This window comes from Callorhinus ursinus, unplaced genomic scaffold, assembly GCF_003265705.2.
Source record: "Callorhinus ursinus isolate GAN/ISIS: 27379988/994484 unplaced genomic scaffold, GSC_fseal_2.0 scaffold16, whole genome shotgun sequence".
NCBI lineage: Eukaryota > Metazoa > Chordata > Mammalia > Carnivora > Otariidae > Callorhinus > Callorhinus ursinus.
In genome coordinates, this window is record NW_027397078.1 from 31,525,965 (window position 1) to 31,553,768 (window position 27,804).

Below are 27,804 nucleotides of genomic sequence, written 5' to 3' on the forward strand. Positions count from 1 at the left end.
TCTTCCTGTGCTTTGAATTCCTGCTCTTATGTTTTAAATTTACCAATAAAAAGTGAACTTGTGGAAATCCTAGGCCCCCATCCTTGACCCCAATAAAAGCAGAATCCCAAGTTAGCTGGCGCTCTCTCTACCTGCAACCTCATTGTGTAGCCCCAGGTGTGCTGTGTAATTTCTAGGTCCTATAAACAATAAACCTTCATTTTTCAAATTTCCCTGATGGTTATTGATTATTGCTGAAGAGCACCTTACAGTCATAATAAGAACCACAAGGGCTGGTCCAGCCATAACATTGCTTATTGATAGGCTGAGACTGCCACAAGACAAATATTACACAGCAATGGGAATGAGCAAACTAGAACCACATGCTTCAACACGGGTGAATATCACAAATATAATAGAAAACAAACAAACAAAAAAACAAGTCACAGATGATTACCTACAGTGTAGTTCTGTTTATTTATTTTATTTTTTTAAAGATTTTATTTATTTGGGGTGCCTGGGTGGCTCAGTCGTTAAGCGTCTGCCTTCGGCTCAGGTCATGACCCTGGGGTCCTGGGATCGAGCCCCGCATCGGGCTCCCTGCTCAGCGGGAAGCCTGCTTCTCCCTCTCCCTCTCCCCCTGCTTGTGTTCCCTCTCTCGCTGTGTCTTTCTCTGTCAAATAAATAAAATCTTTCTTTGACAGAGAGAGAGAGAGAGAGAGAGAGAGAAAGAGCACAAGCAGGGGGAGCAGCAGAGGGAGAGGGAGAAGCAGGCTCCCCGCTGAGCAAGGAGCCGTACGTGGGCTCGATCCCAGGACCCTGGGATCATGACCTGAGCCAAAGACAGATGCTTAACTGACTGAACCACCCAGGTGCCCCAGTTCCATTTATATAAAGTTCAAAAGCAGGTAAAACTGGACAAAGGATTAGATTGTTTAAAGATATATTCAAAGTGGGGGGAAAAGAAAACAAAACAAATACCACAAAATTCAGAATAGTGGTTACCTCTGGGGTAGTGTCTTAGCTCAGGCTGCTAGAACAAATTACCATAGACTGGGTTACTTTAACAGCAGACATTTATTTCTCACAGTTCTGGAGGCTGAGAGGTCCAAGATCAAGGTGCTAGCAGATTCAGGTCTTGGTGAGGGCCCTCTTCATGGTTTGTTGAAGGCTGTCGTCTTCTTCTGTCCTCACAAGGGGTAGGTGGAAGGCTCGCTCTCCTTTTAAGGACACTAATCCCATCATGGGGGTTCCACCCTCATGACCTAATTACATCTCCAAAGACCCCACTTGCAAATACCATGCCACTGGGGCTTCAACATATTGGTGGGGGGCACAATCATTCAGTCCATAGCAGGTAGGAAGGGGTATATCATTAGGGAAGGACCACTGGGAGTTACTGAGGTAATGATGTTGTTTTGTTTTGTTTTGTTTTAAGATTTTATTTATTTATTTGACAGAGAGAGACACAGCGAGAGAGGGAACACAAGCAGGGGAAGTGGGAGAGGGAGAAGCAGGCTTCCCGCCGAGCAGGGAGCCCGATGTGGGACTCGATCCCAGGACCCTGGGATCATGACCTGAGCCGAAGGCAGATGCTCAACGACTGAGCCACCCAGGCGGCCCGACGATGTTGTTTCTTAATCTGCATGTGGGCACATAGGGTTCATGTAATTATTCTTTAGACTCTACACACACATTTTATAGGCTTTTCTGTATGCAATAGAGATTTCAGAGTTTAAAAAAAAAAAGGAAGAGTGATATCAGAATTCCTCTGGATAATCTCAATGCATTGATGTCCTGAAATTCTGACTCATGGTAAAAGAAACAAAATTAACTTTACCCAGAAAAGAAGGACACTCCTGATTTTGTCAAGCTCTTGGTTTTTTTCCCCTGCTAATGCTGTGATTGAGGGTTCTAATTCCTTAGAGAATCTAAACGTCAAAGGATACTGAAATCTTTTATCTCTAGCCTGTTGGCCCACAAAAGAGGGGAGATTGTCTTGTTCACCTCTCTATTGTCTATGCAGAGAGCCATCCTGTTGGAGCCCACTGGCTCCCCAATAAATGTACAGAGAATTGAATGACAGTGTTCAATGGGCAAGTGTGGAGAGAGAGACCCCTTCTGCCCTAGAGGTCCTTCTCACTCCTCACCCCCTCATCGCACATCTGCCCATCCTTCAGAGTGCTTGCTCATAGCTTTGCCCTTCTACGAGTTCTTCTCAGAGCTTAGTTTGAGGCCAACTCTTCCTCTGCTGGTCTCCTCCCAGTCTTGTTTCTCAGTTTTCATTTTGCCCATTCTTGAGTATTTGTGGATATGTTGACCAAACCCACTTCGCTTTGCCACTTTTTTTTGGTGCATATTGGGTTGATTTGGAAAAGAAAAGCCATTTCATAGTGTGTCTGCTCTCCTTGGCTCCATATAGCTGACTTAAGGGGACTCCACTCTAGTGAACGATGATATAAAAATATTCACATTAGCCTGGCAGGAACTTCTGCTTTCCTCATCATTGCTCCTAGCACCTTCTTAAGATTCTGTGCCTAAAATACTCACAGAAAGCAGTGGTGGTGTTTGGCACTCTCCGAGGCTCCTGCAGAGTGCTCTGTGACCTGACATCACCCTTGCTCTGGGGAATATGCCCAAAAGAAGGAGAAGAGCAGGATGGAGACGCTTCCACTGCTCTAGTGGCCCATACATCCCCAAGGCTCTAGGACTCATCTCAGGCCTGGCAGCTTTTCTCACGGGCATAGAGCTTATTCTTCTGACCTCGAGACATGATGACTGTGGCTAAGGACAGCAGAAGGGAATGTGGCAGGTGGGCACTTGGTGTGGCTCCTGGAGGAGAAGGGTGAGAGGCTGTGAGCCCCTTTGCCAGGCACTGCTCTTGGACCCCACAGGGCTCCTGTTCTTCTGGTCAGCCTGTCCTCTGAGGACCCCTGAAGAAGTTAGAATGTGCCTTGGGCTATAGCCTGCCAGCCTTGCCTGGGGCTGCCTGGGGTGACAGCAGGGGCTGGTAGCAGGGATCCTCCCTGCTGGGTGGAGGCCTATCAGTTTACAGTCAGCGCCATCATATGAACTGTTGGCAGGGCCTGGGCCCCTCCCTTCTGCTGTACTGAAGTTGACCCCTAAAACCTGGCCTCCACCTTCCTGGAATCCCTAAGAAGAGAAGGGACCTGGGGCTGACAGCTCAGTGAGGGCCTTCTCTGGCCTGGGCTCACTGGGAGTCCCTCTACTGACATGAGTCTACCAGCCTCTGAACAAAGCCCTTACCTCCCTGCCTCCCTAGAGGGAGAACTTGGGTACACCACATGTGCCTACCCCTGCATGGAGCTCCCGGTACTGTGAACAGGAGTGGGGCTCTGGGTGGCCTCCCCTTTTGGAGCGAGGTCCCCTGGTGAGCACTTGGGTTCCTCACTTGGATTCCAGTTAGGACCCAATCTCCTCTCTTGGAAGAAACTAAGGCCCTCCCCTTCCTGAGACCTTTCAAGCAGAAGTCAGCCCATAGCTCTGTCCACCCTCCTAGTGCTGAGAGAGGGCGTGGGGGTTGGGGGGCAGGGGACACTGGGCAGCTCCCTTGGTTATGGGCAGAGTGAGCTCTTCAGTCCACATTCAGGGTCTCCAGTCTGGAAACTTGACCAGCCCTGGACCTTCATCCTCTTTCCTGAGTCTGTGCCCCTCAGACCAATGCCCTCATTTTCTGGATTCCCCAAGGAGAAAGTCAGGGTGGGCTGTGTCCGGCCAAGGCTGTATGGCACCTCTGAGGGCTGACAGCAGGCACAGGACCGTTTGGGACCCCACTGATACGCATCACAGCCTGGTCTCCTCCACCTACTGATCTGGGTCTATCAGCCTCACACTCGAGTCCTCACCTCCCTGAATGCCTAGAACATGGGCTGCAACATGGCTGCTTACCCCTGCCTCAGGCCTCCCAGGGCCAAGAGCTGGGGTGGGACTCTGAGAAGTCCCCTGGTTTGGGGAGAGTTCCTCTCATTAGTACTCAGGGTCCTCCCCTGTACACCCGTTAGGGATAAAACTCCTCCCTCTGTGACACTAGGGCCACCCATTACACCAAGGCCCTCCCATCTCTGTGACGCCACAGGCAAAAATGAAGGGTTTCTGGGCTAAGCGCTCTGCCCTCGGCAATCCAAGGATAAGAACATGCAGGGCCCTGTGGGAACCTCTCTACCAGTGGGAGTCCCCTCCTATCACTGAGTCCCAACCTTGTTTCCTCTTAGTTCCTGGGTCTCCACCTCTGCAGAACTGGGGCCACCCCCACTAGACCAAAGCCCTTCTGTTTCTGCTACCCTGCAGGCAGAAATGAGGGGGCTCCCCGATCTCACACGTCTTCTCTAGGCTTTCCAGGGTTACTAGCTGGGGCAGGAGCAGGGGAGGTTTGTGGGGCCTCCTGTGTTCTCAGGTGGGTGTTTCCCTCACTCCCTCAGTGCACCAAGCATTGGGGATGCCGCCTCAGCTGACCTTTGGCTGCTTCTCTCTCCTTCCTGGAACTACGGAGTGGGAAGACAGGGTGAGCCAAATCCAGCTACAACTGTTCCAGACCCTCAAGAGCTGACAGCCGGGGCAGGGCCTCATGGGGTCCCACTGTTCTGCTTGAGTCCTTTCCTCATTCCTCATTCCAGGTCCTCCCCTTGTTGTCTGTCAGTGGCTCGCAATTCTCCCTCTACTGAGCTGAGGTCGCCCTCCTTAGGCCAAGACCTTCATGTTCCAGACAACCCTGAAGGACGAGGGGATGGTCAGCCTTGCCTGGGGCCCTGTGGTCTGAGGGCAGCTGCAGGTTAGTCTCTGTGAGACCACCTATATTCCGGGGTGTTGATCTCCCCATCCTCTGACATAGGGTCCCACATCTTGGCTCATGTTCCTAGATTACAGGCTTCCTAGGAAATGCTAGGTCCCCACAAACACTTGAGCGAACTTTCCTCCTGCAAAGCTTGCAGATAGAATTGGTGTGGCAGGAGCGATGGGAGACCGGGAGGCTGTAGCTCAACGCAGCATGCCCAGGAAAAAGCCAGCCGATTTCTTCCTTCTCTTCACCAACTGGACTTCACCTCGTATGTAACTTTGGTTCTACTACGTCGACTTTTTCTAAGGCAGGGATGGAGCTGCATGGTTTGGTGAACCCCTATCTTTCGGGGTGATCTGACACTGCATATGCAGATGATCATATGGTCCCCAACTATTTTCTTTTTCTTTATTCACACCACTTGTTTATTTTGATATTTTATTGCTCTAGCTATGTATTCCAAACCAATAGTTTGTGCACAGAGCCCTCTTTTTATCACCTGAGATAGATCTCGGAGTTGTGAAAGGAAGTGTGAACTATGATGCAGTATCTGCCTCTGGCTGAGAGGTGCAGGGTAGTGTGGGCTCTAGATAAATTCAGACCATGGGCTCAGCACTGGCCCTGCAATTTACCAGCAGTGTGAGCTCCCGCACATTAGCAAACTCTCGGACCCTCAGGTTCTTTATCTGTGGAGCAGGTTTGGTAAGCCCTGTCTTCCAAGACCGATGGATGTATGGAATGTGTGTTGCAAATCCAGTACAGAGCCTGACAAGTATTGAGATATTTTTGAATAGCAATTATTACCATGATTATTTTGACCCAGATGATACCACATACCACACTGGGATTTTTTTTCTTTTTTTCATTTGAGAAGGAGGTCAGAGAATATGCAGTGTTCTAGGAAAACAAAACAAAACACTCAAATCAGCCAAAATGCTGCTTACAAAATAAAACTAAACACTATTTCCCCATTAGATGATAAGTCATTTGATGTGGGTGTCTGGTAGACTTCCCAGTTGGATACACCATGAAGCTACTACAGGTGTGCAAAGGGCAATGAATTGCCTCCTTCTCAGCTGCCCTTGCATGGAACCCATCTCTGTTTTTACTCATTTCACCACCACCAAAAATCTAGACATCATTTAGAGTTTGCCATATTACACAGAAGAATGCCCAATTTAGGTTTCCTTTTAATGGAGCAGTCAATCCCCCGAGCCACCCCAGGCCAAGGCAAAGCGGTTGCTGTCACCCTAGTCTCAGAAACTCTCTGGACACTGATGGCACAAAACACCTAGTGAGTGCACTGTGTTCACCTGCCCGGGAACAGAGCCCAGGAGTCCTTCTCCCCCTGCCACAGGTGTCTGGGGACTTCTCTCTGGTTTACCACATCCCTAAGGAATGGTTAAGAGCAGTTTTCCATCGCGTAGTCTTTCCATTGTGAGACCCACCATCTGGGGCTCTGGTCCCTGGTCCTCACCATTTCAACAGCTTCAGCTAACCCTTGGTGTAGCCAAACTTAAAATTCCCTCCCACAGAGGGACTGGCAGCTTCCCAGGCTCCCCGCCTGTCTTGTCTCTGGAGATTTACCCTGGACTGCTTCTATGTAGAAGCTCCTCCCTCCTTCTGCCTTCTGTTTACTGCCCTTCAGGATGAGGAGTGTATCTCACCACGTTCCTTATCTGATAGCTTCTCTTGGACTCTGAAATGTTATTGGCAGGGGTTGGGTCTTCTTTGTGTACACGTCCTAAAACTAGCATGAAGCCTTCCAAAGAGCAGATGCTCGATTCACGTTTGGTGAACAAAAGAGATGGTGAACAAGAGTTCTAATTCATGACCATTTCTTTTCTCCCACATTCTTGAAAAGCTAAGCAAATCCAGGTATATATCTTTTAATTCTACCCAAAGAAAGAGCAAAATAAATAAGAAAAACCAAGGAAAGTAAAAACTTTTTACTTTTCTATTTTTTTTCACTATCTTGTTATCTCAACATTTTCACAGTGCAGTTCTCTTACATTTTAATGAAAATCCCTATTCCAGGGCTATGTTTTTCTTGTACTGGCTCACAATAAAAGATGCAAGGATTTTCAGTTTGTCTTACAAAATACAAAACCATTACTCTCAAATTTGATAACTAGCAATAAGTATGTGAGCCATGTTATTCATAAGCTTAGATTCTGAATTTCAGTAAACCTTTTTAAAAAGAACACATTGGAAAGATAAGAAAAAAAGAGGTAAATCTGTATGTTATTTATGAGTAACAAGAACACAAAGAAGAGAGATATTCTGCTCTCTCCAGCCCCACCTGACTCCACATTACTTTAGGAGGTTGACAGCCCTTTCCAAAGGCAAGGTGAAGACCCCGTCTTCGACTTCACTAGGGCTGAGGGGGGCTGCTGGATGTGGCCTTGGAGCAGGCACTGGCCGGGGCACCAGTGGCAGCCTGGTTTGCAACTCTCGCCTGGGCTCGCTCTTCCTCATCTCTCAAAGCCTCTTCATAAGGGCCCTGGAAGGCACTGGGGACAGTATTGCTGACTTTGGCCAAAAACTCCAGGACTTTCATCTTGCTGATTTCAGCGTGGGCTCTTGGGCCCCACAGGAACTCGTAGCGAGGAGGATCACTGTCGGCCACCTGGCGGTACTCCAGGTACTTTTCCTGCACCAAATCTTTGGTGATGAGCTTCCTGGGCTCCCCAAAAATGAGATGCCTCCTCCCAGCATAGACCCCCAACGCATTCAGGAATTCCCACATCTCCTCCTCAGTGGCCCGGTTGCCATTCATGAAGATCACACCCAGGAGAGGCATCAGGAGCCCGTTCTTGGGGAAGTCCATGCCATCACTCAGATGCCCTTCGGTGGGAAGGCCCACTTTGCTAACAAAGGCATACGAGTGACTGCTGGGGTCAACTTCCTTCAGCTCAAGGCCAAAGACCAGCTCCAAGTGGTCAGTGGTTCTCCTGAGGATCTCAGGGAATTGCTCCTTGTACTTTTTGTTGATCACCTTCAGCATTTCTGCCTCTGTAATGGGCTCCTTCATTTTATACTTGTACAGCAGAAAATGCACCAACGTGCCCGCCTTCCTGATCAGAAGATCTGTGTGAGAGCTCTCAGGGGAAGGCGGGGCCTGGCAGGGACTTGGGCTTTCCTCTTTTTGGCTCTTGGCACCTTCATCAGAACTTGAGCCTGAAATGGTTGCATCAGGACTGCTGGTGGATCGGGCCCTCTGAGACTTTTGGGGAGGGCCTGTTGCAGGGGAGCTCAGGGGCGCACCCTCACAGACAGGCAAGGGGGAAGAGGGGACCTCTTCTTCCACTGCTGCAGTGGCCTGAGCTGCCCCAAGACCCTGGCTCTCACCTCGGGCCTGTCGGCGTCTCTCCCGGGCACGGAGCTTACTCTTCCGACCATGAGGCATGACAGTGGTTAGGGACAGCAGGCACGAGTGTGACAGGAGGGCACCTGACGCGGGCCCCTGGAGGAGGAGGATAAAAGGGTGTGAGTCCCTTCAGCAGAGAGATGTCACTGTGGCTTTAAAAATGCCCCATGTAGGTGTCCTTGAGGGCACCGCTGTAGGACCCCATAGGGCTTCTGTCCTCTCAGTCAGTCTGTCTCCTGAGGCCCTGGTGGAGGAAGTCAGAGCATGCCTTAGGCTGCAGCCTGCCAGCCCTGGCTGGGACCAGGACCCTCGCTTCTCTGTTCTCTGATCCTGCTCCCCTGTCTCCTAAGAAATGAGTCCTCTCACCCAAACAGCTCTGCCCGTGGCTTTCCAGGCTGACACCCCAGGGAAGACTTTCCGTGGCCTCCTCTGTTCTGGAATGGTTTCTCTCATTGCTCCCACAGGATTTTTACCTTCACTCCCCACAGGGCCTGGGACTCCTCTCTCTGCTAAACTGGGGCAACCAGTCCTTAAACCAAGGCCCTCATTTACTGAAACCCTGCAAATTGAAGTCAGGGGGCACCTGAATCTGTCAGTTCTGCCCTGGGCCTCCCAGGGGTGAGGCTTGGTGCAACCCTCTCCATTGGGGGGTTGACTAGTCCCCATTTCCTCCCTCAGTATCCTCACCTTGACACCTGACCAGTCCTGGGACTCTCCCTTCAGGGGCCTGAGCCCATGCCTTTTCCACCAAGGTCTTTACTTAAATGGGACCTCAGAGTTGGAAGTTCAGAGTGATCCACGTCCTGCCAAGGCTGCTTGGGGCCTACAAAAGCTGAGAACAGGGTGAGGATTCTATGGGATCCCACAGCTCTCTATTGGGTCATTAGCTCAGTTCTCACCCAGAGTTCTGACCTTGGCTCAGTGTCAGACTTCTGACTCCTCATTCTACTGAACTGAGTCAACCAGGCTCAGATCAAGGTCTTCCCTTCCCTGAGTCACTGGAGGTGAAGCTGGGTCACACCACATCTGGATCCACCTGCCTCAATCCTCCTGGAGCTGAGAGCATGGGTAGTGTTCTGGTCTGCCCTCCCTTTTCGGGGGAGGTCCTCTCATTAGCACTCAGGGTCCCCAGTCTGGAATCCTACCAGGGCGTTGGTCTCCTGCTGCTGCAGAACTGGGGCCACTTCCTTAGACGAGGCCCTTCTCTCCCTGGGACATTTCAAGCAGGTCACACCATGGCTCTGCTGGGACCTCCCAGAGCTGGGGGGCAAGGGCACTGGGTGTTTGTGTCAGTCCATCTTCAGAATCTCCACCTTCATACCAGACCAGTCCTAGAACTCCACCCTCCACTTACTAGAGTTCCTGCCCTTCAGACCAAGGTCCTCCCCTTCCGAGTTCCCCAAGGTGGAAGTCAGGGTGAGCCTCGGTATATCCGAGGCTGTATGGGGCCTCCGAGGGCTGACAGCAGGGGCAGGACTGTTTGGGACCCCACTGATACACATCAAAGCCTGGGACTCTTCCCTCTGCTGATCTGGGTCTATCAGCTTCGCACTCGAGTCCTTAACGTTCCTCAGTCGCTAGACAGGAAGCGCAGACGCACTGCATCTGTCTGTCCCAACCTGCGGCTCCTAGTTGCGACTGGCCCCTCCCCCGTTTTGAGGGAAAGGTCCCCTCATTAGCACTCAGGGTCCCACCAGAACTCCAGTTAGGAGCCATGATTCTTCCTGTAACAGAACTGTGGCCACCCCACTTAGACCTAGGCCCTCCCCTCTGTGGTGCGCTCCACAGACAAGCCAAATAATTGTGCCAGGGCTCCCAGTGCTGAGGCTAGGGCAGTTCTTCGTGGGGCTTCCTTGGTGCTGGGCAGAGTGGTTGCTTCAGTCCACATTCAATGCCCTTACCTTGATACCTGAGCAGTCCTGAAATTTCCCTCTCCACTAACTCGAGGTTGCGTCTGTCAGGCTAAGTTCCTCACCTTCCAGAACTTTCAAGGCGGAAGTCAGAGTAAGCCACATCCGGCCAAGGCCGCTAGGGGGTCTCGGAGGGCTGTCAGCAGGGGCGGTTCTACAGCAACCCAGTGGTATCAATCCGAGCTGGGGACTCCTCCCTCTACCCGCTTGAGTCCCCTAATCTCACACCGTCCCTGAGTCCCTAGACGGGAAAGTCGGAGTGCACCACATCTGGCTACCGTTGCTACAGACTCCTGGGCCTGTGCAGCAGGGCCGGGGCTCTGGGCACCCTCCTCTTTTGGGGACAGGTCCTCTCTTTAGTATTCAGGGTCCTCACCTGAGCTCCAGTTAGGGCCAGAACTCCTTCCTCGGCGTCACTGGCTCTGCTGCCTTTCTCCCAGGGCCTCCCAGACTGAGAGCTCCAGGCACGAATGAGGAGCTTCTGGGCTGAGCGGTCGGCCTCCTACGCCGAAGAAAAGGGCGCCGGGGACGTGTGATCCTCTCTGCTGACGGGAATTATCGCTTATCACTAGGTCCTCGCCTTAGCTCTTGGTAGTTCTTGGGTCTCCTCGCTCTGCAGGATTGTGGCCCAATCTCACTAGATTAGGGTCTTCCTCTTTCTGAGGCCCTGTAGGCAGAAATGAGGGGGCTCCTCAGCCTGACAACTCTGCCTCAACCTGGGCCTCCCAGGTTGTGGGGGGCGGGGGCGGGCGGGCGGGGATGCTCTGTGGTGTCTCCTCCGCTAGAGTGTGGGTAATTCCCGCATCCTCCCTAAATTTCGCTACCTTGACACCTGGCTAATCCTGGGACTCCACTCTCAGAAAACCTGGGGCTGTCCCCCTCAGATCAAGACCCTTATCTCCTGGGACTACAGAATTAGAAGTTAGGGTTAGCCAGGTCCAGACTTCCCATGACCGACAGCCAGGGCAGGACTCGATGGGACCCCACTATTCTGGCTGGGTCCTCCCCTTGAAGCCTATTAGAGGCTCACATTCCTCCCTTTACTGACCTGAGGTCGCCCTCCTTAGACCAAGGGTCTCATGTTCCTGATAGTCCTGTAGGATAATTGGGATACTTAGTTGCACAGGCCTACCTGGGACCCTATAGGTCTTCAGGCAGCCATAGGCCAGTCTTTCTGGGTTGTCTATGTTCTGGAATGTTGGTCTCCCCAGTCCTCGTACATAGGGATCCTCATTTCAGCTCCTGTCTCCTTGATTAAAGGCTTCCTGGGAAATGCCACATCCCTTCAAACTCTTGAGCAGTTTCCCAACTGTAAATTTTGCAGAAAGTAGTTCCTTGCCCCAGAATTATGAGACCTGAGGAAGCTGTAGCTTAAGACAAGAGGCCTAGGACAGGTGGTGTGCTCTCACCAGCCAGACGTAGCCTCTTATGTAACTTCAGCTCTATTAACTTTCTACAGAGAAGGGGCAGAGCCTCAGATTTTTGAGCCCCTGCTCTTTAGAGGTGATGTGATATTGCATTTGTAGATGATCATGTGATTGCCAAATATTAGCTCTTTTTTTCTTTATTCATACTCTTCATTTATTTTAATATTCTTACTGCTCTGGTAGTGTGTTCCAATCCAGCAGTTTGCACAGAGCCTTTCTTCTTACTGCCTGAGATACATTTTAGAGTAGGGAGAAGAAACGTGAATTAGGAGATACAAGGCATATTTCCTTATTAAAATGAGCCCCTGTACCGTGGACTGAATGTGTCTCCCCCAAATTCATGTGCTATCATTTTAGCCCCCAGGGTGATGGTATTAGGAGGTGGGGCCTTCAGGACGTGATTAGGTTGTGAGGGTGGAGTCCTTGTGAATGCGATCAGTGCTCTCACGCACCCTGAGAAAGATCTCCTAGCCCTTCCACTATCTGAGACAAGCAAGAAAGAGCCACCTCTGAACTAGGACGTGGGCTCTCACCAAACACCAAATCTGCTGGCACCTTGACCTTGGACTTCCCAGCCTTCAGAACTGGGTGAAATAGATTGTTGTTGCTTATAAGCTACCCAGTCAATGGTATTTTTGTCTTAGCCCAAACGGGCTAAGACACCTTAAAACAAGTGTGACCACCTACAGTGATGTACATTAAGGGGCCGTCGAAGGCTCACCTGTCTGTGGTTATAGGCCAGGGAGCCCTGGTTCCTTTCACTGATGTCTGGAGTGGGCATAGTTTTTCAGTAATGGTGAATTATGTCAGCATTAGTTGGTGATGCTAATCAGGCTGCTTTCCTACAGTTTGGGTTTGCAAATTGGACAGCTACCTCTTACAAACACTGATCTCTGTTCAGATGCTTGCACCTTACAAATCTCAAGATGCTCACCAGCCTATAGCATGGTAGAAGGGACGTGGAAAGTTAGTCCTGGCACAGGAGCGCATTTTCACGGTTGATGAGTGACTCTGTGCACTGCAAATGGAGACTGCTTGACAGCTTTGTTGGGAATGATAAGTAAGGTAAATGTTAATATTTGCCTAAAAGGCAGAATTGACAAACTTTGACTCCTTCTGCTTTACTTTGCCTTACCCATGCTCTAGGCTCAGTTGTGAGAGAATGACCACATAGACGCCCACGAAGGGAGTTTTGTGGGTTTCTGTCACTGATTCAGGCACCGTGTTAGACACTACGGCTGGAGAGGGAGGGAGGGAGAGACAGAGAGAATGGGAGGGAGACACTGAACGATTCTTGCCCCTAAGGTGCTATATTAGTCTTATGCTGGAGGGTCAGCAACTACAGCTCTCAAGCCAAATCTAGCCCACCATCAGGTTTTTCAAATACAGATTTGTTAAAACACAGCCATGTTCATTCATTTACATGTTATCTATGGCTGATTTTATGCTACAACAAGAGGGTTGAGTAGTCTTGACAGACACTGTGGATCTCACAAGGCCTAAAATATTTACTACCTGGTCCTTTACAGAGAATGTTTGTCAATCCCTGATCTAGTGGGAGAGACCAGCATTCACACAAGTAAATAGAATTCAAGACAGTTTATGATATAAGCTAGGGCCCGTGCAGAAAGGGCTGTTTGAGCACAGGAGAGCAGGAAGGCTTCACAGGGACAGAACCCTGGAGCTGAGCTTTGAGGAATGGGTTGGATTCAGGCCAGCTGAGTTGTAAGAGGACATCTCAGGTGAGATGGTCTTTAACCTTGTCTGCTCATTGCAATCGCTCGGGGAACTTCGAATAGGCATGCCTGGTTCTCCCCTCCCAGAGATTCTGACTCAGTTGTTCTGGGGCAGGGCCTGGGCATCAGGATTTTTTTTTTTTTTTTTTTTTTAAGAGAAAGCAGGAGAGTGAGGGAAGGGGCAGAGGGAGAGGGAGAGAGAATCTTAAGCAGGTTTTGAGTTTAGATGAATGGGAGAATTTTGACAACCATTAGAAGGCAAAGGGGACACAACAAGAGGTGAAGGATATTGAGAGAGAGCGATTTTAGTTTTGAATATACATAACCAGTTAGCGTCTAAGTGGGACTGGCTTTTATTATTAGGCATCTGCACAATTTGGAGTGACTTCTTTTCTATGTTCTCTTAAAATGTGCAACAAGGCAGAAACTTTTAAGACACCATGGGAGCTAGAGACCAGTACGGGGGTTGATGGCCCTTTGCTCCCTTCCCAACATTCAGGTAGGACCTAGCAGGTTTTCACCCTTGGCTTGTGAGATGTTTTCCTTTTGTATCTGTCCAAACAGAACCACACCCTCCTGCTCTAAAGGGACAGCAAACAAGGTTTTGCCTGCAATCTTGATTCTGCTTCTGAGAGGGTAGGTACACTGGAGCTTTTAACAACCTCTTCTTAAATAAAATTGGAACAACAGCATCTAATCAGAAACTGAGGACCTTCTTTGGGGTGGGTAAATGGGTGATAGTTTTTAGTTCTTTGAAAAAAATCACTGAGCAATAAGCAGATACAATTTTTTTAATCAATCTTTTATTTTATTTTTTATGTTTGGTTAGCCACCATATAGTACGACAGTTTTGTGGGTTTGTTTTTTGTTTTTTTTTTGGACAAAAGTTTCTCATGGGAATTTGGGAAGCATGACATGTCCCAATAGTTACTATCAGGTAAAATTAGTCTTTCTGGGCAAGAAATGACTTGAGTACAACAGACAACTGCCACTGTTAGTTGACCTCATTGATAGACCACAAGAAAGGAAAAATAATAATCGACTGTGTGATGAGTTCTAAGATGACTCTAGACCTGAAAGGCCTAGATATACTCCCAGTCCCTGGGGAGCAGGGATAGGCCTGGGGGATTTGGCCAATCTGTATGGACAGAGTTTGGTCCAAATGACTAAGGTGGTAAACAGGCCACATGAGGAAAGAGATTCCAAGGCTCTCAAGCCAGAAGGCTGGTGCGACACCACCAGATGGCGTAGCAAAAGTATCAAGCCCACTACGGATTTCTTCACAGTAAATGATGTCCTCTGTCAGTGGTCACAAATTGAATATGCATAGGATTCACTTGCAGATCTAATTAAATTTAATTAAATTTAATTAAAAGTTAAAATTAAAAGTTAAAATTAAAAGTTAAAATTCTAATGCAGAAGGTCTGAGGTCGGGCCCAAGAGCTTGCATTTCTTTAAAAGATTTTATTTATTTATTTGAGAGAGAGAGAGAGAGAGAGAGAGCACTTGCGGGGTTGGGGCAGATGGAGAGAGAGAGAGACTGAGAATCTCAAGCAGACTCTGCACTGAGCACGGAGGCCAATGTGGAGCTCCATCTTACAAGTCTGAGATCATGACCTGAGCCGAAGAGTCCAACGCTTAACCCACTGAGCCACCCACGTGTACCAAGAGCCTGCATTTTTAACCAGGTGATGTTAACACTGCCAGTCCACAGACCATACTTTATTTATTTTAAGATTTTATTTATTTATTTGATAGAGAAAGAGAGAGCGAGCACAAGCAGGTGGAGTGGCAGGCAGAGGGAGAGGGAGAAGCAGGTTCCCTGCTAAGCAGGATCCCCGCTAAGCAGGGAGCCCAACACGGGACTCCATCCCAGAACCCTGGGATCATGACCTGAGCCGAAGGCAGACGTTTAACTTAGCCACCCAGGCGCCCCCACAGACCATACTTTAAGTAGCAGTATCCTGGAAAACTCCTCAAGAGTGGACCCACAAGGGGCACCTGGGTGGCTCAGTGGTTAAGCGTCTGCCTTCGGCTCAGGTCATGATCCCAGGGTCCTGGGATCAAGCCCTGCGTTGGGCTCCCTGCTCAGCAGGGAGCCTGCTTCTCCTTCTCCTACTCCCTCTGCTTGTGTTCCCTCTCTCGCTGTGTTTCTCTCTGTCAAATAAATAAATAAAAATCTAAAAAAAAAAAAAGTGGACCCACGAACATAGACTGTTCTAGCAAACAGCACACTGGGGAGTCAGAGCTAGTCCAGCCCCTCTGAGAGGCACTGAGGAGTGCTGGGCTGTCACAGAAGGTGGAAAGGGACACTGGGAAACCTACTGGGTAGATGTCATAGTTGACAAGTGACCTGGAGCAAAATGCTTGACTTCCCTGATCTCAGTTCTGGGAAGCAGGGGGGAATGTGCTCTTAAAAATTCATTTTTATAATATTGAACACAGTTCAGTCCATACTCAAGGGACAAGATGCCTGCCTTTGTGTCATTTTCTTGATGTTATCTGATATCTCGTAGTAGAAGCCAAAGTTTATCAATGTTGAGCCGAGTGACCAGGAAGGTTCTCTGCCTGATGTGTTAGCAGATGACCATGCATAGATTTACCTTCCCTCTAGCGGAAGGGCCTGATGAACCTCTCCTCACCCATGTCATCTCCAAGCTATTGTTTTCATTTTTCTAAAGCCTGATGACCAAGTGGAAACCCAAATCATGACACTTTCTTTAACTTCCTCATTTGTGAGATGTGAGGTTATGTCTGGGCATTCTCTGGGGTATCTTCCAACTTCAATAATCCAAGACTTCAAAGGGAATATTAAATTCTCAATGATACAATCTATGCATCAATAAAGCTGCTTTTCTGACGAGGTAGGCAGCATGCTTACACAGAGTTTAGAGTTTCTGATAAGAAAATTCACCTGGGCTTTCTCTCAGCAATTAACATGGACCAACCTTAAATGTCAATTGGATTTTTATACCCTGGGTGTCTCAAAGATTTTTGTCTGCTCATCTTCCCATCTAATCCAGGAAAACTAGAGATGCAGGGTCTACTTTAGGCACAATCATGAATCACCACTTTTAGCTATTTAAAACATTGACACTTTCAGACAGTGTTTACGATTTAACCGGTGGGTGATACATCCAGAGAGCCTTCTCCCAAGATGACCCTGTGGTCGTGGTTATATACAGCCCTGCACTCTGTGGCCTCCTTGGCATGGCTGTCAGTGTGCCCCTCAGGGAATCTGTTCACTATATCTGATAGGCATGCTCTTCTCACCTGGCGTGCAAGGAACATTGACAGCCCCCATTTGCAACCAATTGTGTTATTTCTTTCGTGCTTTCCTGCTCTCTGATGACTAGGATTATCCCAGAAAACAGAGGTTCTCAAACTTTGGTATTTAAGCCCTAAAGAGAGCAATTTGGAATAGCTGTCAAATTATAAAAGTATATGGTCTTTATTTCTGCAATTCCACATTTAAGATGTTTTCCTACAGCAACACTTGCTCATGTGTGGGATTATATATTCATTGCAACACGGTTCATCATAGCAAAATACTGGAAACAACCTAAATGTTCATCAAAGGGCGATTGAATAAGTAAATGCTATGCAGATATAAGAAAGAATGAGGAAGAATTTTGTATAATGATATGGAAAGATCTCCAAGATATGGTATGTAGTGAAGCAAATAGTGGGCAAAACAATGCATATAATATGCTGCCATTTCTGTAAAATGGTGGTGGGCTGCAGGAAAACACACATTTGTATTTACTGGCAAGTGCATAAGAAGTGTCCAGTAGCATACACATAAAACAACGTAGCAACAATGGTCACTCATGGCGGGGAGTGATGATGGCTGCTGGGAACTGTGAGGTAGCCTCGTGACTTTTCCCTGAATACCTTTTTTATGCTTTCAATTTTGGATCATGAGAAAAGCTTACTTATTCAAAAGTTAAATATATACTGTAAAAGTTTAATGAAACAAAACCCTTGTGTTCTGAGGAATCACCTGGGGAGCCTGTTTTAAAATGCAGACTTTTGGGCCAAACCCCCAGATGTTCCCAGTCCGTTGAGAATTGGAGAATCTGCATTTTGCAACAAGCAGCCTGGGTGATTCTAATGTAGATGGTTCTGGAACGGAAGAAGAGTGCCGGAGCAGATGGCCACCGACTACATCCATGCAACAGCTTTTTATTTTTATTGAACATCGAATACATGCATCTGTCCATTTAATAAATTATGCTTTATTGTATTAAGAAATAAAACACATTTCTTATCTGCTATGACTTAAATATTCAGCTACACTGATTTGACTTAACGTCGCACAGATCATGTACAATGTGATAGAAGCACTGGAAACGTGTCTTGAAAAACAAGAATACAATCATTGAGCACACTTCATAGACAGAATTTCACATGGTCACACAGTTAAGTTTGCACATTTAGAAGGATCTGAATCATTCACATTAATATTGTGAATTTCTTATAAATAATTCATTAGTCTAAGGAGTCTAGGCAAAGCCAAGCCATGACATTATTTATACTAAGTACCACACCTGGAACTTGTTCTGACTTATTTAACACAGAGCACATTTTTGATGCAATAAATATTTACAGTTAATAGTAACAAGTACAATTATAATTTACAAAATATGAGTCTAATATTTAAAACAAAACAGAAAATGACATAAAGAAGTTTGTGCCATGTATTTTTACAACTCAGACCTTTTCAACAAATTTTATTACCCAAAATTCTGCTGACTTGGATGCAAGAAAGGTCGTGTTTGAATCTGTTAACCCCAGATTACGGGGTGGGGGGGATTTTTTTTTTGTCAGTTTTGCTTTCTTAATGTTATACATTATCAATAACGATGTAGCAATAGCACTGGCTAAAACTGAAGCAAAATGATGAAAAAATATGGATTCAAAACAGCCCTAAATTATATAATGTACCTTGAACAACTGAAATCCCGAGGTATACCAAAATTTTCAAGCTCGTCTGGGAATTAATGAGGTGTTGAATGTGTGAAGTTTTACTGTCCATTAAAATGATCCTTTTAAAAGACCATAAAATTATGTGAGTCCTGCCATGTCATTATATGGCTCTGGGAATGAATTTTAAATTTGGAGAAAAAAAGGGAAATAATCTTACCCTCTAGAATGTGAGCTCAGGATGGGCAGAGAGACGATGGTATCTGTGTTTTTAACAGGGCACCTAGGGCTAGGCACTCAGATGCCTAAGTCCATACCTGAGCTCATAACTTAGTCCAGGAGAGATTTTTCTGTTAAAGGCTATTCATGTAGCCTGGGTCTCCAGCTTCCAGAAAACCATCTGCTATCATATCTTACTGTGCGCAGGGGAGGGTGGGAATGGAGAAGGGGTCCCACCCTTTACCAATATCTGTTCTCCAACAAATCCTAATTGAAAGAAGGATGCCTGGATTGACTATTCTCACTTGGGTCCTCTGTATATGGCTGTTTGCCAAGGTTTTTTTTTTTTTCTCCTTGGTTAGTCACAGAACCAAGTGGGAAATTCTTCCCAGGGCTTCCAGTTGCGACTGAATTGTGTCTCTGAGGGCAAGTGAATGAAGGGACTTCCTTGCCCCCCTACTCTGTGCTACATTTCAGTCTCTGCCTGCAGCGAGTCCTTAACTTATGTGCTTAGAAACATCTTCCATGCCTTTTGTGTATATTCCTCAACCTCCTCGGTAGCTCATGCCTTTGGACAAAAGCTAGAGTAGGGACGGGACTATCAGTTACTGGGAAGTTAATTTCTCACATGGGCTGGATTTGGGAAGCCATGCTGAGCAGTGGAATGGACGGGGTCTTAAGAGAGATCCAGGTCCACATTAATACTCTGCCATTCTGCTGTGCCGTGTGACCTTGGGATGGTGAAGTGATCTCCCTGAGCCTCAGCTTCATCATCTGAATACTTTTCAAGGTACTCGTGAGGAAGAATAGAAATGTGCTCAGCACTACATTTGGCACATCATTGGTGCTTGGTGACGTCGAGCCCCTCCCTTTCCGGCGCTTCTAGAGCCACAGAACTCCATTGCGGTTTCACACAAATACAGTGTGCTCTGTGGCTTGTGTTTTTGCTCCCAAGGATCCTGCCCTTCTTCTCTTAGATTTCCACTTCAGTGTGACATGGAATCCTGTTCCGGCTAATAGGCCTCTCTGGGGAACCCAACAATGACTTGGTTCCCTGCCATAGGCCAAGTTAAACAGACTCAACTTTGCAGGCACAGGCTATCCTGTAAACTGGGAAAGTGATGATCAGTACTGTTCTTCAATATCACAGAATGGCCGTGACTATAAATGAGATCAGATTATGGTGGACCATATGAAATCACCCTTTTGGAGGTCAAATATGGTTCAACATCTGTAGTTGCATGCTTCAGCCTCATAGTTCCGTGGGTCTTTTAATAGATGGTCACTAGTAAATGTCATTTACAAATTTCCATAGTAAAGACTGTTAAGCAGCTCTTTGGCCAGCAGGGAAGGCTTGGATTAGATGAGGCAATGAGTGTAAAAGTGCTTTATAGACCATGAACACTAGGTAAATGCAAAGTATTTTTTGAATTAATCGTGGACATGTAATATTTTAACCCAGGGGCTCTTAAACTTTTAAAAAATTAGGTAAATTCCACTGAGTGCATTTCTAATGTGGTTTCACAAAAGAAAAGTCTGTTCCCAGTGTGCGATTTATTGACTGCGCTGTATATATTCAGCTGGAGTTCATGCTTGACCCGTACCTAAGAAAAGGGTGTCTTTGAAGGAAAAAGTTATGATAAGAGGTGGTTTGATATTAAAGTTATTGTGTTTGTGTTGGGGGTGGGGGGCTGGAGGGGACTGTCAAGGTGGGGGCCGAGAGGAATGACTGTCACATACAGAATAAACTAGAGCTTGTTAGGGCTTTGTTTCTTTGAATAGCTGACACAAAACCTGGCCCCAGGAGAGTGAATAATTTCTTTGTTTTCAGTTGTTAATCCATTTTATGAAAATTCAGCCGAACATTAGACAAATGTGCAAAATGTGCTCTAGTCCTCCCAGCAACCCAGGGTTAGTTCGGAGCCACCCTCTAACAACAGCTCCCCTGGGACCTGGATGTGAAGGGCAGAAATGGCAAGAAAGTTTGCCACCCCCCCACCCCCACCTCACCATCACAGAAGTGACTACTATTCGTTCAGCTCTCATATGGTCAGGGTCCCAGGGCGATCATATCTGTCTGGCTTTTGGGAAAGTGACTTAGCCACCTTTTAGTCCACAGATTGAGGATGTCATTCAACTTGTAGCCCCCAAACCAAAGCTACTCTCTATTCCTAGAAGACATTTGGTACATGAATAGACTCTGAAACCACTAACCACCTCTACTTTTGGCATAAACCAAGACTTTATAACTTCGGTGTGCCCGTGTCCTATGGACAAGTTCATTTATTTCTGTCCAGTGTGCATTTTCATAACAAGCTGAGTTTGGTTCATCTGAAGCAGCCTCTAAATTGTTTCTCTACTTAAGGATTCGCCATCCTTCAAGATGAACGCAAAACCAAATTGTTTGTGTGGCAAAGCGGGAAATCCAGGGCTCATTAATGGGGCAGAAGGCCAGGTTCAGTGGCGGGGGGGGAGTGAGGGCAGCCAGAAGAACAGGGTTTAGCCATCCACATTTATGGGGAATCATCAGATCACCAACAGGGAGGGGCCTCATCTGCGCCAGGCAGGGAGGACCACCTTGCTGGGGAATATGGCTCCTCACAGCAGCTGTGCCTTCCCTGCCAGCAGCAGCCGTTGGTGGGAAGACTGCCTTGCTTTATTGCTTCATCTATCACTGTTGAGCTGCCTGCCTCAGGGAGGCTCAATTTAAGATAGATTGAAAGGTAGTGTCTGTCAATTGAATAAACACAGATGGTTTTCCACGGCAAAAATTGATTTTTTTCCCTCACCAAAGACATAAGCGCTAAACCTGATTATCTTTGGAAGCCAGGTGTGAAATGTCTTAGCTCCAGCCCCTGCCACACCCTGCCCTAACAGGGAGGTGATATCACGTGGGGGCTGGGGTGTCTTTCACCGTAATTCTAGGTTCTCGAGGTGGAATAAGAAGTTCACGTCCCTAGAGAAGGGCCCGGCAAAGTCCATCCCAATAAGAAGGTTTGGGTCCATCCATCAGCTGATTCACAGAACAGTTTTACCAGTCCTGGGTCACTGGCTGGCAGAGGCCTTCTCCAACCCTTTCCTTTAGGAGTCCCAAAGAGGTGCTAAGATGGGTCTCATGACACACAGCTAGACTAGACTTCAATCTGCTCACTGTTTGTCCAGAAGCTAGGGAGGAGACCGACATGATCTATGCCACGATGTTACCTGAAGGGGACATTAAGATGAGTCCTACTCCCAAAGTGTCTTTGAAAGCAGGTAGGTCAGAGATCTGCAAGTCACACTATGTACCCAGAATGCCAGACACTGCAGCCCCTACCTAGGTACAAAGTCAGTGCATACTCAAGAGTTTTGAAGAAATCTAAGGGTAAAATCGTGGGGCACTAGGTCATGATGACAGGTGCATGGAGGTTGGAGGTGAGCAGGAAAAGTACCCTTTGTATAATGAGGAGATCGAGCAATATGTTTTCTTATGTGTCTTTTGCTTTAGAGACAGAACTAGAAACAATGACAAGACTCAAAGGGTTTTTGCAATAGAGGGACCTTAGTACTGTCCTCTCCTTCTAGAGATGAAAAAATGAGTTGAGAGAAGGGAAATTGACAGCTAAACTCACAGATAGACAGAGTTGGGCTATCCAGCTACAGATCTCGGTCCTTTCAGCTACACTGCCTGTCTTGCTTCTCAAACTGTCCCGTGTCATTATGGAGTGACTACCAGGAAAGCAGGTGGGTACAGTATAGAAGTGCATGCGGCAGACGGGAGTGAAGAAGTCTCGCTCCAGCTAAAACGGCTGTAAACACAGGTCTTTACAATTGTCTCTGTGCTGACGTCTAAAGCTCTGCAGACAGCGAGCGCGTCCTTTTATCAAGAGATGAAAATGTTTTCATACAGGCCCTGTGGAAAAGAGAGCTGACAGTTCCTTCTCACTTGGCCAGAGAAAACCAGAACTAAAATCGTCTTTGGATGTGAGGGCTACACCTTAGGGCACATTTGCAGAATCTGGGTTTATCTGAAAGTGGGTTAACGTGTTTGCAGTCTTGCAGAATCGGCCTACCGTGGAGTCAAGAAAAACTTGGTTCAGGGTTTCCAAAGTAAGATCGTCAAATCTCTTTACTCAGAAAAATAACCAGATTTCAGTCCTGTATTTTTCTATACATGGCTGTTGGATAAATACTCTTCTTAACTAGAAACTTAATGTATCTGTAGCTCTTTTACAATCCGTTCTGAAAGCTAAGCCCCCTGTAAATGACTTAGACATATTCAAACAGAAATATATATTACTGAAATTTTATTCATTTCCTCCCACAGACTTTAGGTAAGCATATGTTAAATGTGTTAAATGTAAACATGTTTCTGTTTCCACTCAGATGTGATCCCCCCCCCTTTTTTTTTTCCATAAGAAATTACTGCTTCAATGTAGCAGACAAGGACAGCCAAATCTAAGTAGATACATTTGGCTGAAAATCTGTATACCAAAAATAAATACTATACTTTATGTACTTATAAATAATGAACTGAGAGTATGATCAATTTTTTCCCACAAGGATTTCTCTTCTATGGTAGAACTAACTATGCCATGGATGATTGAAATGGGGAAACAGCAGAAAGGATCTCCATTGAGTTAGAATTCAGAGTGAGATATCAATCCACAGCCTCACACGGATCTTTGTATATGTGTCTATGTGTTTGGTTGTATTTTTGCCTTAAAATGATGTGTTGAGTGTTTCTCCTATGTCCCCAGTAACATCTTTTAAAAACAATCAACACTCAGGGATTTGTTTTAAACTGGCTTCCAGTGTTATCAGTTTGGGAATGGTCCCTCATACATGGGACTTTTTGATAGAGTTGGCTTTCAGGTTAGGAGTGTAAAAAACAGTTCCTTGGTTTGTGATTATAAATATTCCTGAAAAATTATTCAAATCATATTTTTAAAGCGCTAGTTTCTGCTTCAAGAAATGACAAGGTGAAGTCTTTCACAAAGTGGACATTTAATGTATAATTTTTCTGCTATATAAATCTGGTGGCTCATATAGTTTCTGTGACTTAATTGGCCATACCTGTGTATCAGGGCTTGATGCTTAAAAGAATAATTTCTTATTCCCTTTTCTAAAAAGGGGAGAGTTGGCTCTACATCAGAAGAAGCATTCAGAAGTTGAAATGGAAAATGTAAGCCTTGATGTGCCTTTCAAACATCACAGCAATCCATTTGGGCTTCTCTGCAACCTGCCTACAAACTCATAGCCTTCCAAAGGGTCTTTGGAGGGTATAGAGACAACAACAGATGTGAGGGTTCTTTAGCCATAAAGCAAAACCGGGGACCCCTGGGGCGACAGGGTCAAGGATCAGCCTAGACGTACCCTTCATGACAGATGTTTCCATTGATGAGGCTAAAGGTGGCCGCAGAGGGGTTGGTGCTCTTGAAGGAGGTCATGCAGGTGGTACTTCTGCCGGTGCTATGAGAGCGGGTCATCAGGCCAGGCCGACAACAGAGGAGCTGGGTGTTGAATTGTTTCCTGAAACTCTTGCTCAGCAGGTAGAGGGCGAAAGGGTTCACGCAGGAGTTGGTGAAGGCCAGGAGGCGGGCGCAGATGCTGGTGATGAAGTGGAGCATGGAGGTGTCCACCTCAGAGTAGTGGTAGGAGCGGTACAGGTAGATGATGTGGTTGGGGAGCCAGCAGAAGGCAAAGAGGCCCACGAACACCAGCACTGTCTTGGCAAGGCGCTTCCGGGATTCAATCTAACGAGAGAGTCACACACGCGGAGACAGAGGGACCAAGGGATGGTGTGGGATGAATGCAGAGAGACAAAGATTCAGACAGAGAAAAAAAAAAAAAAAAACAAGGAAAAAGAATTGGAGAAATAGATGAGCTCACAAAGCCACAGAAAAAGAGTTCAACGGGAGAAAAAAGACAAGAGAAAATCCGATAAAACGAGAGGAAAGCAACAGAAACATGGAAAAAAGGGGGGACGGTCAGAAACACAGAAATGGAAAAGCCAGGAAGCAGAAATCCATGAAGTAGAATATAGTTAGAACATGCCACTGAGAACAGATCTTTAAACAAAGTTGATTACATGCTTGAATGGCTTGCACAATGAAATTTTAGTAAGTGACCTCTTTTTCCTCAGGAGAACACTGGTGCGGTTTATCAGCCCTATGACTTACATCTTTCTTGGCTCCACAGTTAATCATTTCTTATTTCCTCTGATGCTCAAAAAAAGCAGCCAGCTTTGTTCTTTCTCATTGGCCAAGCCAAAATAACTTCCTATTATTATTTTTTAATCTCAAGTTATTTCTGGGCTATACTCTACAGGAAGGTCCTTAGACAAAGTGGGCTGAGCGTCTCCTTTTGCTCCCAACACCCTCTGCTACTTCTGCAAAGGGGAACCATCTTTCTTATTAGAGAATCTGAGGTACAACGGATGTTCGCTATTGAGAGGTCTTTCAAATATGGAGACCGTTTCACTGAGAACTGCTACGCTCTCCTCGTAATTGAGGCAAAAAAAAAAAAAAAGGAACTTTAAAGGGTGAAGTCGCCAACTGAGTCAGCTGTACATTTAAACGGATGGGGAGTCTTTCTGCTTTTTCCATCATAAATCCCACATGATCTACATTTGAACTAGAAAGCAAGCACCGACAAAGAGGAGAAAGCTGGAGCCCCTGGTTTCTGCTATTCATACCTGAAGTTTGAAATTATGCAGCGTTATGGGGGATGGCGGAGGGAGTCTAACACATACGGAGGGCATTCTGCATTCTGGGCATTCTAGGTCACACATGTGCTCTGTCTTTTAATCGTCACACGGCCTTATAATAGTGGGGTTATCACCCTATATCATGGGTAACAGAACTGAGGCTCAGAGAGAGTGAGTTAGTCATTAGGTTTGGATTTGAATCCAAATCAGTGTGAGCCTGTCTTAATCAAACTACTTCTGTTTCTTCAACCAGCCTTATTTTCCTGCTCCCTCTGCTTTGTGCCCATGTGGTAACTCTTTTCCTCTCCAAACAATGTGACTGGAGTTTAAAGACGTCACATCCCTATGAGTCTCAATATTTTATTTTGTCAACAATACTTTTTCAGATAGTTCTCAAAAAGAAACCCATCCTTCAAATCTTCCAGATTCTCAACACCTCCCTAGCTTAGGTCTTTAGTAAGAGAACAAGATTATAAAGAACACCTGAATTCCTGGGCTTCTGTGGTTAGGAGTTTCCATTTACCATCACCCACCTCCTCTAATTGCAGAATCAGGTGACGTGACCACCTAAATAATGTACTTGCCAGTGGCGTGCAAAAGAGAGCCAAGCCCTAAAGAGGAAATGAATCAATCCTAAGCACCCACCTGCTTCTTGACATGTATATTCCCTTCCACAGGCAGATTGTAAGCACTCTGGATCAGATTTCTAGCAATGAAGTAGTAGTAGACAGAGATAATCGACAGTGGGATGATGTAGAAGACCAGGAAGGAAGCCATGGAGTGAATTTTGGGGTGCAGCTCATTAGAGTGTGGGTATGGGGCACAGCTAATGAAGGTCTGGTTGGTGCTTTCCTCATGGAAGGGATGTAGATCAGAAAACACAGCCTCCGGGATGGCCAAAAGCATGGAGATAATCCAGATCAATGCAGCTTTGAGGCAGATCTTCATCAGAGCGTGGGAGGCCTGGATATCCATTGGCCGGACGATGGCTTTGTACCTGGGGCAGGAAAGAGCCAATGTAGTGTGCAAACTGCCTAATATTATTATGGATGCCAGGGCTGGGACGAGGGTGAGGGAAGCCAGGCAGCTGGGTGCAGTATTTAAGGAGGTGCTCACTCTCAGGTTCATGCAGGTGCAGACTCTGTACTCACACCACCATGACAATGAGGGCCTCCCTAAATGTTATACCTGAGTGCCTTGCTCTCCTTATCCTAGTCCTGGCTCTGGAGGATGTGTTCCCATTTCTTCACCCACAATTTCTCCTGAGTTTAAGAATACTTTGCAGAAAAGCTGAAGCTCCGTTCATTTTTCTTCTTAAATCATAGAAATTAGTAACAGGCATGTTTAAAGAAGGACACGGCAGGGGGGGCACCTGGGTGGCTCAGTGGGTTAAGCGTTTGACCCTTGGTGTCGACTCAGCTCATGATCGCAGGGTCTTGGGATCGAGCCCCGAGTCAGTTTCCACACTCAGCGCGGGCAGTGTCTGCTTGAGATTCTCTCTCCCTCTCCCTCTGCCCCTTCCCCCACTTGCACTCTTTCTCTCTCTCACTCTCTAAAATAAATAAATCTTCTAAAAAAACTAAAGAAGGACACAGGGACAAGAAGGTTAGGTTCGTTCATTTGTTTGTTTTGGCAAAGCCTTCGTTTTGAGTATTCAGATGCCTTTTAGGGAACCTGAAGTCTGAGTATTTACGTTTGCGTCTTTGCTTTTTCAAAGGGTGCAGGACAAATAGGCCACTGAAAAAGTTATACCAGGAGCATCCCCATAATTGTCAAATTAATCTTCCCCTGCCCTCCTTCTCTCTTTCAGTCTCATCTCTTGGCAGTATTCAGGTCCCTCCTGGGTTCTGTGCTATATGGGCCCCTGGCTTGGATGCTCTGGGAAGCAGACAGTGAGATGAAACCAGGAGGACAAAGAGTTTACTGGGGAGTAATGCTTGTGAAAGGCAAAGGGAAGGATGCAAGATTGGATGGAAGGGAGCTGTCAGACCCTGAGGCAGACCTGACAAGGTCTACACTAGTGAAAGTGACCAGCCATGCTAATTTGTCTGGAAATTGCCCAATTTTAGCACTGAAAGTCCTACATCCTGGGAAATCTCTCAGTCCCAGCAAACCAGGACAGCTGGTCACCCTATGCCAGCCTAATGGGGAGCTTGGTAACAGAGATTGCCCAGCGGAGGAGTCCTGTCTTGGATGGAAATGGCCAGGCCCTTGTATCACCACTTTGCTAGTCATGGGCTGGGGCCACCCAAAAAGAGTGTGACCTTAGTTACTATCTGGTTTAGTCACTGGGCAGGAACTGAGGAACTGTCCAAGAAGAGCATTGACCATAGCTTGAAAGCGGAAGTGAACTCTGAAGGAACCAACAACTGGAGGCTGTCAGCTCACCACAGTTCCTGCAGCTGGATAGTGAATCTTTTCTTCAAGGGAGGTCTGAGCAGAGCATCTCAACGTCTGCCACAACTCCCCGTACAACACCTAGCACAGTGGGGTGCACACCAGTTTTGTGTGCACTTGTCTGAGAACCCACTAGAGGATGAGCCTCTGGTGGGCAAAGAGTGTCTTCCATCTTGGCATCTGCCAGCACTGTGATCTGCACACATTCCACAAATATTTGTTCAGTCGAACATGAGCTGCAATAGTGGGGAAGTTGATGTGTGTTGGGGCCAACTAAATGTGAGGGTGTTCATTGCTGAAAATGCTGTGTTAAAACTGGTTCTACCACTGATACTCTTTTATATGATGGACTTCAGT

General features: G+C 46.9%; 2 protein-coding genes and 1 long non-coding RNA gene across 6 annotated transcripts in view; 1 reads left to right on the forward strand and 2 right to left on the reverse strand.

The window, feature by feature from the left end:
• Positions 1-27,804, forward strand: part of LOC141374287 (uncharacterized) — a 61,353-nt gene that overhangs the window by 23,493 nt on the left and 10,056 nt on the right. The window lies entirely within an intron of this gene.
• MAGEB17 (MAGE family member B17) lies at positions 6,615-10,134 on the reverse strand. Of its 2 annotated transcripts, none has more exons than XM_025857689.2 (2): positions 10,046-10,134; positions 6,615-8,240 (listed from the first exon to the last, which is right to left on the reverse strand). In XM_025857689.2, the coding sequence occupies exon 2, from the start codon at positions 8,181-8,183 to the stop codon at positions 7,149-7,151; it is 1,035 nt and encodes a 344-aa protein (XP_025713474.1). In that variant the 5' UTR covers positions 8,184-8,240; positions 10,046-10,134; the 3' UTR covers positions 6,615-7,148. The 2 variants fall into 2 exon arrangements, with proteins under 2 accessions (XP_025713474.1, XP_025713475.1); XM_025857690.2 differs by lacking the exon at positions 10,046-10,134 and adding an exon at positions 8,832-8,942.
• Positions 17,441-27,804, reverse strand: part of GRPR (gastrin releasing peptide receptor) — a 36,486-nt gene continuing 26,122 nt past the window's right edge. Inside the window, exons 2-4 of one of the 3 annotated variants that reach the window (XR_012381059.1) lie at positions 25,696-26,047; positions 23,418-24,097; positions 17,441-21,566 (exon numbers count right to left, since the gene is read on the reverse strand). Coding sequence is in view for 2 of the 3 variants with exons in the window: in XM_025857828.2 (XP_025713613.1) it covers positions 23,708-24,097; positions 25,696-26,047 (742 nt within the window). In the remaining variant the exon portion in view is untranslated. Of the gene's footprint in view, positions 21,567-21,880; positions 24,098-25,695; positions 26,048-27,804 lie in introns of those variants that run through there. The other 2 variants (XM_025857829.2, XM_025857828.2) reach the window with 2 other exon arrangements.